Source organism: Neocloeon triangulifer, unplaced genomic scaffold (assembly GCF_031216515.1).
Source record: "Neocloeon triangulifer isolate White Clay Creek 2 clone unplaced genomic scaffold, ASM3121651v1 ptg000014l, whole genome shotgun sequence".
NCBI lineage: Eukaryota > Metazoa > Arthropoda > Insecta > Ephemeroptera > Baetidae > Neocloeon > Neocloeon triangulifer.
The window spans coordinates 24,922,915-24,935,441 of NW_026775556.1; the positions used below are offsets into that span (position 1 = coordinate 24,922,915).

Below are 12,527 nucleotides of genomic sequence, written 5' to 3' on the forward strand. Positions count from 1 at the left end.
TTAAATTTTATTATTATTTTCACTTAATAATTTGAAATCTATTTTTAAAAAATAAATCAACTAAAATCTCTTTAATTAATGTCAGCCCTTTTAGGTAGTAAATGACCGTCGCAAACATTCGATATTTAAATTGAAAGCGTTTCTCCCCACAACGGGTAGTAAAATACCGGGAAGTATAAGTATCAGCAATCCGCATTATATACATTCGTCGGGTGCATTTATATTATTCAAGTAGCCGTCTTTCATTGTCTTGCTAAATAATGTGTATAAAAAGCAGCTCTTGGCCTGGCAGTGCCGTTCCCACCCACAGAGAGGCTCAACTCTTTCTTCTCTTTCGCCGCCGCAGAGAGACGCACTGCATGGCATGTTTGCTGCTTTGTATGCACTTGTTATTGACATACAAAGGACGTGAGCAGTTGATGGGAAAAATTGGCATGACTTGCTGGAAAGTCCGTCGCCGCTGCTGTTTGCTCAGAAAATACAGACGCGCCAAGAGAGAGAATTTCCATAATTCTGCGTCTCGTCGGGGCCACCCATTTGGAAATCGTGCGCCGCTTTTGAATTTCAACAAATCCGCTGGCCGGGCTTTAATTCGCACGGATCAGCCCGCAGGCCGGCCGGTCGCGTGGAAATAATGGAAAAGCGAGGAGTTTATTGCGCGCGAGACGAAAGCCGTTTGTCTGCGGTTTCGGCTCTCCGAATAATAAACACGTCCATCCAGATTTAAATTAGTTTGGTGTGTCCTGCTCCAATGAAACCACATTGATCGCTTCCCACAAATTCATGGCGCCAGGGATGAAAACGATCCCTCGTTAATTGCAGATTAAAATTTGCATTTGATTGAAAGACTCAAGGAGACGATCATGGAAGTGGAGAAAACGGGCTTTGTCCTCGTTAAACTTTTTTATATAAAAAACGGCCCCACCAGTTTTATGGTCACAGGGCCTGCAACCCTTTTTCATGTGAGCAAAAAAATAAATAAATAAATAAAAAATTCCTTTTTTTTTTTTTTTAATTTTCATTGAAATAATGAAACTTAGAATTTTATTATTTTGAAGATTGTATAATTTTTTTGTTAAAATAAGTGGTATTGTATTTTTTTTTTAGCTTGTTCACACCGTGGCGGAAACTGGGTTCAGCCGTTTTGTTTTTGTTTTTTATTTGATTTTATTTTTATTATAAAACGATTTTTTCTCCCAACGAAGACAAAGTCCGTTTTCTTCACTTTATAAAAAGGATAAAAAGTGCATAATTACAATTTTCTGAAATTATTATCTTCAATCTGAATTGAAACACTCTTTGTGTAATGCAGATATGGCGGGGAAGTGAGTGAGGGAAATTGCAATGACTTGCTAAATTTCAGACTCACAAAGGGAGCATTCATTGTTTTTTTTTTTTTTTTCATTCCGCAGCCCACAAGTGCACGTCTCTGTCCCTCGCATAAAGAACAAAAAACAAGAGGGAAGAATCGCGTGGAATTATTATTTCTTGAAAGACACTCTTTTATATATATTTTCTGTCCGTCTTGTTTTTTTAATTCTCCGCACCGGCAGCGCACGTTTTAAACACGCATTTTATCACAATGAGACGGCGTGTTCTTCCGTATATTAAAAAAGAACAAGAGTTTATAACAATGAGCGGCTGCGCGGCGCCAAATGCATACGGCCATTGTTTTTTGATGCGATCGTAATGACGCCGCGAGAGAGCAGATATTACATGAGAGAAAGAGAGGCAGCAGGCGCGGCTCAAATTAATTAGCAACAAGACCCATTGTTGCTCGGCTCGGCCCAACAACATTTATACATAGCAAGGTCCTATTCACAAAGCGCATTCTTCTCTGCCTCGCTTTATTATTCCACCCCTCAAGGCTTCATTGTTGAATCTGAATTTTATCTGCCGACATCTCGCTCGCTCGCTCGCTCGGCCCCACGGTTTATTTGGTATTCAAAGCCCGAGCAGAGTCGTGGGTGACAAAAAGCAAACGGCGAATGTGTGCATCGCTGCCTGGGCGAGTTACTGACCGTGCAGTTCGTTCACTCGCCACCTTCTCAAGGTGCTTTGCAATACAACTTGCCAAGCAAAGGACCTTCTTTTTATGACTCGCTGCTCGTTTTGCAAGCCGGCCAGAGAGAGGCTGCAGAGGTCGCGCCTCTCTGTCACTATGACTGAAACGTGACCCCGGCCAAGGATCGAAAAGCCGACTCTTGTTATCGCGCCCCTGCTCGTTAAAAATATTTATCTAGTTTCAGACCGGAATTTTGTGTGCGAGGCACATATTTGGCTCCACTCCAGATTCATTCAAATTAATGAGCTGGAAAACTTCTTCGACTCCTACAGATACGGCTGAGTTAGTTTGGTTTAAAATTAATTTCTCTCAAATTAAAAAAAAAAAATTCATAGGTTGGAGAACAATTATGAAATTATCAATTTAAATTCTGTTTCTTTCTTCTCTTTTTAAAATTACAAATTTTGTGTTGATAGAGAAGAATAAATAGTAATTATTTAATAATAATTATATTCTGTTTGAATAATTGGATTTTTCAAATTGAAACTTTATTTTCCAAATTAACTGCATAATTTAAAAAAAAAATGTGTAATTTATCATTGGCAGGATCGGTAAATGTCGGACTTTTATTAAAGAAAGGGTTAACTTAAAGTGGATATCAACAACGACCAAAATTTTTTTAAAATCATCAGTTTTGGATTGGATGCATCAAAACTCATCAATAGGGACTAAAATATTTTAAAAATATCCCTAATTTTAAAGTTTACAGTCGTCAGAAAAGGTCTCAATTATTGCATTTCAGTCATTCGAAGACAATTTTTTAATTATTTACATTTCGCCAATGGCTCAACCAAATTTTTTGAAAATTTAGAGCTTAATGTAAAAAGACATGGCGCATCTTTTGACAATCTCAGATCTTTGTTCTGGTTGCATATTTTCAAGGGGCAGAAAAATTTAATTTTTGACCTTTTGCCAGGGTCAATGACCTTTGAATTACAAACTTTGTTACCACTGATAAAAGATACCTTGGTTCATTAGCTTCAACCTCCCGCCGAGAAAAGTAAAAAATCTTCACCCGTTTTAATTTGACAGCAGTTTTAGTAAACCCTTTAGTATCTCCGGCGGCCATATTGAAATTTGACAAATATGAAATTTTTTTATTACTTGGGTATATTTGGAACCAAAATACGAACTATCATGAAATTTATATGTAGTAATCAATTAATTCCAAGCGCTTAAAAATTAGCCTATCTTTCTCGGAAACGAGTAAAATGCAAAAAAACACGTTTTTTGACCTTCAATTAAACGTTTCTCAAAAATTTACGCGGTGACCCCCAATTTTCTTGTGCCAAATCTGTAGCCCGGTTATTAAGGAACATGGTGGTGGGTCACACACTTTTGGCAAAGTTATTTTCACGTACTTCAATTACAGTTAAATGATTTTTGAGAAAATTTCACATAAGCGAGCCATGTTAACTTCAAATGCGATTTTCTCAAAAATTTATGGGGTGACCCCCAATTTTCTTGTTATCAAAATGATCCATAAGGTCCATACTAACAGTTCTAAATAATGATTTTGCGATCCTAAGCTGTTGATATCCACTTTAAGGTCATCCTTTGTCGATTTTGGCAGGATGGCTCTGCATTGACTTTCAGTCGGCGTGCCAGCTTTTGGGGCCTTTAAAACATGCAGGTGGCATTTTGGGCGCTGCACACAAAGGGAAGCTTTCTTTTTGTTCGGAAGCGAACTTCCCTTGCCCGCTCGCTCGCTCGCTTGCGTTTCGATTGGCGTGCGTTTGATGAATGTGCATATTAATTGCATCCTGTTTGCGCGCGGGCACGACTCTGGCAGATCCGACGCGGCGAAATTCGATACTCATGAGAGTGAGCGCAGCGCCGATGCCATATTGATGCTGCTGCTCTCGTCGAGATTCAATCCGCGGGATAGAGTGACAGTTTCGAAAAGTTCTCTCTCGTGGCTAAATTTGAATTTATGAATTTTCCGAGCAGAGAGCATCAGGGCTTCGAACCCGCACCGCCGGCCCGGGCAATTCGGTCCCAACTTATGAAATTATATTGAGCGTTTCGGATTTAATGCTGCGCGGGGCTTTTTACGCTCTTTTTATTGCCTTAATTTTACGAGGCAAGATATCAAAAATGGCGCATAAATTACAATAATAAAAATGTTGCCGCTTTTATGATTCATTTCCCCGCGCGCCGCTGTTAAAAACAGCCTCTCTTTTCCCGTTTCTTGTCATCAACTTTATAATACACGTTGCACCGGCGCGCCAGCAGGTAAAATTTTCTTCATTTCCATAAATACATGTAATAGCTGAACGGTGCGTTCGGGGAAATAAATAAAGTCTATATCTTTTCCCTTTTTTTAACGAGGTGCACGAAACACAAAAAGTGCATAATGCCCGAAATTGCTTATTAAAAAAAATGAGCTTCGACGTTATCGTTCCCCGCCGGCACGGCCCACTGCTTTTATGCCCTTTTTAATTAACGTTTTAATCCGCCTGCGCGCGCGTTTAACGCCAATAAAGTAAGAGCTCGGGTGCAATTCGGGAAAACGGCGCAGAGCCGCCATTAATATTGTTTGGCAGCAGTAATTTCGACAATTGCCAAACTTTGCCGGGCTCAACGGCTTTTGGCAGCTCGGTGGTTTATTTCGCGGAAATTGCCAGCACTCCTTTTAAAGCGCTTATAATTTTTAAGCCGCCATTCCAAAAAAGCGCAAATTTCCTCTTTCTCTAAACTTCGCCGTTTTAACAAATTAAATATCGCTTGTTGTTGTGTTTTCCTGCAGAGCGGATTTTTTATTATCTCTGAAAGTAATTAAGCCGGAAGTGAGGCAAACGCAACGAATAATCAGCGCCGCTCTGGCGCTTCGTTAAAAATCATCAGATTGACTTTTGTTCGCTTTTTTTCCTCTGCTGCGGTAGAGATTAAGGTCGAAATGATATAGAGTGTCAGTCGCAGCGACGTTTGAACTCTCAATTCAGCCGAGACGGGATTTGCATGCGATCGGCTGAATCTATTGCGTTTATTTTCCACGATGCATTATTTATTCAATTGTAAATCATCCTCGCGTCTTCATTATTCATCGGCCCGGCCCCATTCGTATGCACGTCTTGTTTCTTATGCATCGGCCGTCGACGTGCATGCATGCGTGTGTTCAAGGAAATCGTGTTGTTTTTAGACGTGCAATCACAAATGCATTTGATTATTCGCGCATGGATCGCAATCAATTAACGGAGAGCAACACTTTTACTGCAGTGACGAGCCATTTGGAATGCAAGACCCGGATTGAGGAAAATCTGAGAAGGTCGATTTTGAAATAAAGTTGGTGTTTCCTTAAATTTAATTTATGAGCTTGTTTTCTTTCGTGCAGAAAATAATATTTCCAACAAAATTCAAATGATTAGAGTAAAATAAGGATAAATTATAGGCCATGAATGTTTTGCGATTGGGCCGATTAAAAAAAGTCTATTTAACAAAGATAAATTAAGTGACTCAATTCGGTGCCAATTTTTCAAAAGGAATGCCCATCGAACAAACAGGTTCAGCAACTTTCTCATTTCGCATATTAAAATAAACGGCGCTGCTCGAAAACGAATCAATTTGACTAATTTAATTCCTCGCCAACACATTATAGTTAATGGCCTTTAATTGATGCCGTTAGAATGAGGAATATAAATATATAAGCAAGAGCAGAGGCTTAGCCGAGAGGCAGCTGCGGTTGTTTGAGTTACGAGAGAGACGTCATTAAATGCATTAGCATGCAGCACTTATTTTTCACCTTCACGTCGTGTGACGCTCTATTTTTCAAAGAATTAACTCGGCTAGCTCGGTTTGTCGTGTTAATGCGGATATCTGGCCGAGAGGTCATTAATAATAAACACATGAACAACACGGCAGCGTGTGTAATTCCACGTCCATCATATTATGCTTCCATACATGTGCTACAAATTAAGCAACGAGTTTTGCACCGAGAGAGACTGGAAATTTATATATTTAATGAATTCCGTTTAATGAGAAGGAAAGAAAGAAGCGCTCGCTTGGACTAGCGTGAGTGTCACACTCGACTCTTTAATCTGGCACTCTGATCTTCACTCGGCCTCTCGTAAAATCCCAATGCGGCCGACAGAGCCTCTAAAAGCTACACGCATGATGAAATTCGAGCCTTTCCTTCCCTCGACCCGCGCGCGTGAATAATAATTAAAATATTTTCGAGCGTTCAAAGGGCGTCTCTCTGTATTTTTTTCTGCTCAACTCAAAGCAAACACACCTGCGCGTCCCAAAATAAAATCACGAAACGCTTCTCTTTGCGGTCGTTCGATTTGTCGCAAGACTTTCTTTCTTTCTGTCTCGATTTCCTTTGAAGATCCATAATTCACGGTGTGTGCGATTCAAGTATGCACGTGCGCAAATCAGACCAGCTTGCTTAGTATAATCACGTGCTGTGTGCGCCTGCCTTAATTAACAAGCGCGCACGAATTTCAAAGCTATATTCACATGACATGCTGCTGGGGTGCGCAGCTAACCTTAAAATTTAAAACCGGCGGCAGACGTGTTTTTCCCACTTTAATTCGGCTCGAATTTGTTTATATACGGCGGACGCAGAGAGATAGAGAGGTAGACGCGGCGCATTTATTCGCAGGCAGGGGAGCTTTGCCGGCGCGATTACGAGCGGGGGAGCGAGCAGGGAATTTATACATTCGCACACGCGTTGCGAGGATATAACTTAGTGTTTGCAGCACTTCATGAGACTTAATGGGGGTGTGCGGTCGCGTAATTTCCACAACGAGAGAGAGAGAGAGCCAGTGTCTAGTGGTGCCTAGTTCGAGGGGGATCGGCAACGCACAGGGGGTCGTTTTTTGCTCAAAATTTGAGTCGGAATTAAAACGAGAAGCTTAACACTACTTAATGAGCAACCCCCGCTATATATTTAGCCTTAATGAGGCAAGTTAGCCCAGTGAAGGAGGCTAATTTTAATGATGAGCAGATTATGCTTATGAAACATTAAATATACTGTTTAGGACATTAATTACTTTTATTTTTAAATTTTGAAAACTCAGTTAACGAAACCAAAGAATTGAAGTAGCAAATTTATAGAAAATGGAGCCGATTATTATATTTAATATGTATAATAATAGACTATGTCATACAAAATTGACATTTTTTTTTTATTGATAATTCAAGCGAGCAGTTTCAATTTGTAATAATGCTAAAAGTGCTGCTCTCACCGATTTCATTATTAAAATTAGGTATTGACATAAATTAGATTTTAAATAGTAATTTTAAGAAATAATAAAACAAAAATCAATTTTTTAATTATAAATAAATAGGATGTTTTGATTAGTAGATGAAATTACAGGATTTTTTTTTCAATTTTAAAATAAAATAAATGGTCCCTCATTTTGATCTTGAAAGTTAAAGAAAAATTTTTGCTACTTGTGCCATTTTTTCAGGGTTATTTGAGAAATTTAATGTTTAAAGCAATAAAATTAAGTCTAAATTGATGGAAATGCTTTAAAGTTTTATATAGTAAAGTGAATTGCTTTTACAGGAATTTCATATATAGCTTTTTAGACACCAGTCATTGCATTAATTACCTTCATGATTATGATAATAAATAATTAATTACATATTTGCTATTGATCCATCCATATTATTTGTGGTTAAAAATGGGAGCTCGTGTTTTTTTTTTACTCTTTCAGATAATAAAATTCTAACAAAGCAAATACAAAAATGATGCAAATCGACTTTTGCCCTCTTCACTCGTCAGCGATGCAAAAAACCCAATTTCCTTTCCGTTCAACACCATTAGCCGCCGCCGCTGCTGCGCGATAACAGGCTCTGCAGTTAATTTGAATGAGTGTCGATATGTGCATGCAGCACTTTTTCCATTTCTCAACTCCAATGGTCTGTCTACGACTGCTGTGTGCATACATAAAGGGGCGGCTTTTGCGAAAATCGATCGGCGGTGGCGAGAGCGCGCGCGGTGCGCTCGGCAGCACATAAAATAATTTCCATAAAGCGCGTGAGACAAATCCGTGCGCTCAAAGCATCTCTCGGCGGTTCAATTTCATTCGCTTTCATTACATATATTTTTCCACCACGAAAATTCATTATTTATCCGCAAATACGCCACTCAGGTTTTTATGTATAAATAAAAAGTCCAACCGCAGCGGTGGAAATCTCATTTCGTGCTGTTATTATTAGACTGGCGGCTCGAGTGCTTGAGAAGAAGAAGAAGCTTCTCTTCTTGACTTGAGTACACGCCGAGAATTCCGGCTGCTTTAATTAAATTGCCGGGGAAACGATGGAAATAATAACAAAGTGCTGAGGGAGATGATGGAAAGAATGAAAGGGACGCTCTTGACGAAACCTTATTGCGCGCGCTCGGCATTAATTAGGGTGCTTCAGTTTGCGCCGAGAGAGCCACAAACGACCAGCGATGAGATATAAATGACCAGCACTAATGCCGTATAAGAGAAAAGAGATGATTTTTTTTCCGAAAATAATACGATCAGTGCGAATCGAAGCACGCTCCTCTTTATCCAGAGTTTGTTTGATCATGTGGTTTACGAAAGACGCAGAAAAAGCAGAGGGCGGTGCGTGGGAGGCCCAAAATAAAGGGGATAGACTCGAGTTTTGCAGGCGCCGTGAAAAACGTGCAGTGTAACATTGTGTTTAATGACATAAAGTCCACAGTTTAAATTATCAGTCTATACAGTGTAATTTTAAATTAAGCTCAATATATAAAAAAAACCTTGCTTGTTATGAAAACATTTCACTGTCACCAAGTGCAGAGAAAAATTAATAATATAAAAATATGCAATAACAGGAAATTTAGATATCCATGACGCAGAATGAAATAATATTACAAATTATTTTTTTACGTATTTTCATGGGAAAAGTAGAAGGAAAAACGATGGATTTTTACGTAATGGAAACTGAATGCATCAGCGGAAGCTGCAGCACGATTGGAAAGTTCATCGCTTCCCCAGCGCTGAATGATGTTCTGTGTGTGTCGCAAGAGCTTGGAAACTGCGCAGGCAGAACGAAAGGACGTCGCGACACGTCTGCCTCGCTCATGAAATTCAATTCTCATCGCACCCACAATTGGCCTAGTTTCGAGTCTTTTTTTGCCGCTTATTGACTTAAACATGTCTCGCTAAAAGCACATTTTTTATATATAAAGAGAGCAGATTCACGACCGAGCGCCATAACGTGTATTGAAAAAAAAAGAAACACGTTAATATAAAAGTGCTTCGTGTTCTCGTGCTGGGAGGAGGAAAATTCCCGGCGTGAAAGAAGAAAAGATAACAACACAGCATCCCTCTCTGACGAGTCATGCATGCATGGCACGTCGAGGGTTATCCTTTCAGACTGGTGCGCCGCGAGTGTAATTTTGGTTGATTGCGTACCTGCCAAGTCATTATTCGAATCGCCAGCACGAATGGTGTATCCTCTCTGATTATTATTCGATTTCAGCTGTTGCGGTTGAGGAGGCTGTTGTTGCTGCTGAGATTGCCTATTCTCCTGCGCCGCCGCTGCCGCCGTCGTGGCTGAAACAAAAAACGCGTGGATTATTTTATTGTGTTATTATATAGCAGACGCGGTGGTGTATCATCATCCGAGCTGGCGCGAGGTTGTCACGCACACAATAAAGAGCGGTGGAAACTTTTATATATTATTCCGGCATGTAAAATTTCAGGCAATTACGTCCGCTTTTGAGAGATTCGGCGCGGAAAAAATTCTAATCAAAAAAATTCCGAAATCATTCGCTCGTCCGAATTCATTAAAAGCGGGCCTCCCTAATGTGCGCCTTCAAAAGGCTTCGTCAGTGCGCTGATGAGAGTGAACGGCGTCAATTAAATGGCGTTGCAACGAGAAACCCTAGCTGTCTGCCCGCTTCAATCATAAAAAGCCTTTGTATTGTTATGATGCTGCCAACAGGCACTCGTGTTGTTTTAGGTTTTCCTCGCAGGCATCACGAGATAAAGGGGTTCCTCGTCTATTTGGGCCAACCCTAAAATAATAAATTTTTACAGCGCACAACTTTGTGTGAGCCGCCGTGTTAAAAGCAGGGTGAATTCGCCCACGCCCTGCTCCGAGAGCAAAACTAACTAAATTAAGAAGCGGCAAGTCGAAAAAATCTTTCCGGCTCATCGCCAGGCGAAAAATTTCTGCTCTTCCTTCATTAGCCATTAGGGAAGCTGCGAGATGATCTGCCGAGCTCATTAGTTTTGGCGAGGCAGCGCACGGTCATTAACACGACTGCGATCATTTTTCCAATCCATCACGCTGACAGGGCCCTAGTGACCCCCAACCGAGGCCTCTTTCTTTCTTTCTCTCTTTTCCCTCTGAATGCAGCCCCCGGAGGCGCGGAGAAAAATATGTACATAATTCCAAGGCTTTCCGTCTCCCTTTTAAAGGATTGAGGCTCTCAGCTTGCGAAACCAAATATTAGATTTCCCGGCCGCCGGCGCAGGGACATTGTATCTGCAGAAGGTATCGGGTTCGTGCTGCTTGCAGGGGGTCAAACGTACGTACGAGGGTGCGCTTTGTGTACCTGGATGCTGCAGCGCATGTTGCCAGCCGGGACGTCGTAAAGACTAAAGACGGCGTTGCATGAGACCACTTTATGGTCGTTTATTATGCTGACCAGGCACGATGCATGGTTTAGATGGACGCACGGATCAGGTCCACGGATCGTAAAACAAGGCAACTCGACACCGAGCACGCAAGCAACGCTCCATCTTCTGCCGGCAGGACCGACAGCAATTTGGAATTCGAGTTTTAATCGCGATTAGACGGAGCAAAAAAAGCTACCGCGAGCTTCATTAGAGAGAAAGAGAAACGCAATTTCCGCTTTTATGGCGTGGAAAATGATTTAAGGAGAATTGTTAATTGTTCCACGGAGAGATAAAATTGAAGGGGCTCGCTGCCATAAAAGATATAAATTTATTTAAATATTTTATTTCCTTATTTAAATAAAAATGTTAAAGAGATCAAAATTTTCTACTTTGATTTCTATCGTTTGCTTTGATTTTGAATTTTTGTTTGTAAATGATAAAAAAATTAAACGAATGTTAAAGTTCATTAGCAATGAAACATGGTTAGAAATTTTTAATTTTTTTTAGTAATTGCTTTTGTTAGGCTTGGATATTGGTTTTTTTTATCTGATTGGAAATTTTGTGCGTTTCATTTTTACCAATGCAAAAAATTAATTTCCTAAATTAATAGAAAACAACTTTGGAAATTTTGATGCCTAATATTTTTAGTTACCAGTTCAATTAAAATTTATTAAAAATTGTGATCAATGCCAAGCCCGAACTCAAAATTTTCCACGTGTTGGAACAAGTCATGTCACGTGGTACATGAAACAATTCTCCGTACACCAAGGAAAATAAAATTTTACGAAAAGAACGCCCTTCTGTGTAGCGCTTGGGTGGAAAATTCTCTACGCTCTTGGCACACATGTGTGATTTTCTGAAGCCGTGCGAGAGAAAAAAAGCAAAGGCCACTTTGTGTAAGGCCAGGCCCGTCGTGTAAATAGGCGCGTTTTAAAAGCATTCCCGAAAATTTCTTCTTTCGAGGCCGAGCATGTGTGCACAGAGCAGACGTCTGTCTTGCTCGCTCGTCCCGTTGGCGGCCCCTCGCCGCGCCGCGAGAGTTTATTGCAGCGCAGGCCATGCTCTGCTTGCTTTATGATTGTGCACAGGCAGGTTTCAATAAAGAGCAGGTATTGTCAACAAGAAATATTACTCGCCGTGAATGGCAAGAGCTGAAAAAGGATACAAAACAAAATACCTTTTCTTGGAAACAACAATTCAAGCTGCTGCGCTCGCTGCTGCTGCTGCGTGCACGACCAGAGCAGAGAGAAAAGAATATAAAAAAAAGAACCGTGCGCGAGGAGCCTCCTGAGAGCGGACGACGACGGCTCAATGAGAATTCACGAAAAGCAGCAGCAGCAGCTTAACATTTGAAGCAGGAAAGAAGGAATTCTGCCAAATGAAAGATTGCGGTGCACCTCAGTGAGTCTCCGCGCGCTGCCTCGCCAAGTGAAAGAAAGAAAGGACGAAATCCTCTGAAGCAACTTGCTCTCTGCAAAAAGGTCCCGCTTTTTGTTATTTTTATTTTCCTCTCGGTCAAAATGAAATATTTATATGCACGCAGCTGCGCCGCTTGGTGGAAATGTACCGAGGTGGTGTGCGGAACGGCAATTTCACGGCGCAGCCCTTGTCGGCGCGCATTGTTCCCGACTCCGTCCGACTCCGTGTGCGCCTTTGTTTTCATTGTTTGTCAAAAAAATGAGCCAACTCGATGTGTAAAAAAAAGCTCAAAACGGCAGTGCTCGGGCAAAGAGGCGTTTTTATCCCTCGAATGAGAAGCAGAAAGTAAAATTTCCCACACAAAAAAAAACTTTCATCTGGAGCAATAAAAGTGACAAGGTCGTACTGTCTTCCTGGAACACCCTAAACAAGAAAAGAAGCAATTTACAACTTTT

The 12,527-nt window shown here is 40.7% G+C and overlaps 1 protein-coding gene across 1 annotated transcript in view; it reads right to left on the reverse strand.

The window, feature by feature from the left end:
• LOC132199808 (mastermind-like protein 3) overlaps positions 1 to 12,527 on the reverse strand; it is a 33,828-nt gene that overhangs the window by 7,966 nt on the left and 13,335 nt on the right. Inside the window, exon 2 of the mRNA XM_059624827.1 lies at positions 9,442 to 9,582. Coding sequence (XP_059480810.1) covers positions 9,442 to 9,582 — 141 coding nt within the window. The remainder of the gene's footprint in view (positions 1 to 9,441; positions 9,583 to 12,527) is intronic.